Source organism: Octopus bimaculoides, chromosome 20, assembly GCF_001194135.2.
Source record: "Octopus bimaculoides isolate UCB-OBI-ISO-001 chromosome 20, ASM119413v2, whole genome shotgun sequence".
In the NCBI taxonomy this organism is placed as follows: Eukaryota; Metazoa; Mollusca; class Cephalopoda; order Octopoda; family Octopodidae; genus Octopus; species Octopus bimaculoides.
The window spans coordinates 14,241,876-14,243,818 of NC_069000.1; the positions used below are offsets into that span (position 1 = coordinate 14,241,876).

Here is a 1,943-nt window from a genome sequence, read left to right on the forward strand (position 1 = left end):
AGGTTTCAAGCTATTTTCAACAAAATAAAATAATTTGCTAGGCCAGCTATCATCATATATATAAAGAGAGAGAGAGAGAGAGAGATTTTCACGTTTTATTATTTGCAATTTCTACAATTTTACAATATTGAAATAAACTAGTACTTTCATGTGTTACATAATCGTCAGGTTTATGTAGTAACAGTTGTGCTCCATAAAAATTGCAAATAATAAAACATGAAAATCAGAATTAGTTGGAATTTCATTGATTGATATATATATATACTAGTAGAGATACCTGGTGTTGCTCGGGATTAAAATGGTGTAGTTTTTTTATTGTCTTACTTGTTTCAGTCATGTGACTGGGGCCATGCTGGAGCACCGGCTTTAGTCGAACAAATCGACCCCAGGATTTATTCTTTGTAAGCTTAGTACTTATTCTATCAGTGCGTGTGTGTGTGAAAGTGCGTGTGTGAAAGTGTATGTGGTCTAGTAGTTAGAATGTTTATCACACGATCATAATGCTGTGGATTTTATTTTGTTGTGTCGAACAAGACACTTCATTTAACGTTGGTTGCTTCAGCCTTACTCAGCTGAAAATAAGTACCAGTCGAGTGTTAGTACAGCTCTATTCCTCCATGTATCACACTCTGATATACCACTGGGTCACATAGGAAGAATACCAAAAGTGTGCTTATGTCTGCTCGCGACTAAGCCGGCACCCAAAACAATTCGCGAAAGCATTGTACTTCTTACTAAGCCTTATTCGCTCGCAGGTGATGGCTTATAATTGCGTGCGCGTGCGTGAGTCTGTGCGTGCGAGTCTAGCGTGCGTATGTGTATACATGTATGTATGTATGCATTGGTAGCAGACGATATACCAGAGCAAAAAAATTAGCTGGGGAAAAGATATGAGACATAACTGAATTAAAGGGAAAATGCTTATAAAATACGCTATGCATCCTTTTACCAGCTGATATTGGAAATTAATGTCTAATCTGAGATAACACGGACATAACTAATCTTAGATAATTTGTCTTCGTGTTCAAACGAATCTGTCACCTCAACCGCTAGATGTTATCATTAAGCGTAATTTTCTTAACTCCTTTCTGTCTGTTCAAAGTATTTTCATAAGTTTATTCTAAACATATCTATGCTTTTAGTTAGCCATTGTTTCATACGTCCCAAGTAACTCTGGTGGTTAAAAAAAATTGGGAATCTGTATCAAGGAAACGCCAAAGTACAATGTTCTGTATGTGATACACAGGGCGGGCTGAGAGTTAACTGCATTTCTTGGCCCTTAAAATAGCTATTCCTTTAGCTCAGGTTGCCTTTAGATGTGGTAACTGTTGGCCTAGTTAATATAATCAGGCAATATTTAAAACTTGACGCAACTAACTTTTAGCTGTAGTAAATTTACGAAGTATTCCTCAAAAGATTAACAGTTATGAGAGTTACGTATTTACAGCCAGTAATTATTGTTATAATTAAAATGAAAGGACTCACCCACAGTCACAGAGTTGTGTAATATTTGCATCATCAGGTATTTCCTCGGTCCATATATCAAAGGAACTAGCACTCGTTCCTAGAGTCATTGTTACTGGCAACACCACTAATAAAAGTAGTTCTTTCCCACATAAGTATCTAGGCTTAAAATAACGATGGTATGTCAGTAACTTTGATTAAATGTTATCTAAGTCATATCGTACTTTTAGAATGTTGTTTATAAAGCTAACTCATAATGGTAAGCTGTTGAAAATCAATATCTTGATCTTCGTTTCCCTTCAAACCAGTCTTATGTGACGAGTCAGTACACTTAGCAACAGCCTTAACAACTAATCCTCATATTTCACAAGCATGTTTTCTTTATTTTCGTTATTCATTTTTTTTTTAATGTCTTAATTTGGCCACCCTTAGCACACACGTATATTCAGAGAGAGAGAGAGAGAGAGAGTCTGTCTGTG

General features: G+C 36.0%; 1 protein-coding gene across 1 annotated transcript in view; it reads right to left on the minus strand.

The window, feature by feature from the left end:
* LOC106883427 (uncharacterized) overlaps positions 1-1,861 on the minus strand; it is a 9,989-nt gene extending 8,128 nt beyond the window's left edge. Inside the window, exon 1 of the mRNA XM_014934424.2 lies at positions 1,486-1,861. Coding sequence (XP_014789910.1) covers positions 1,486-1,574 — 89 coding nt within the window. The 5' untranslated portion in view covers positions 1,575-1,861. The remainder of the gene's footprint in view (positions 1-1,485) is intronic.
* Positions 1,862-1,943: the final 82 nt, after the last annotated feature.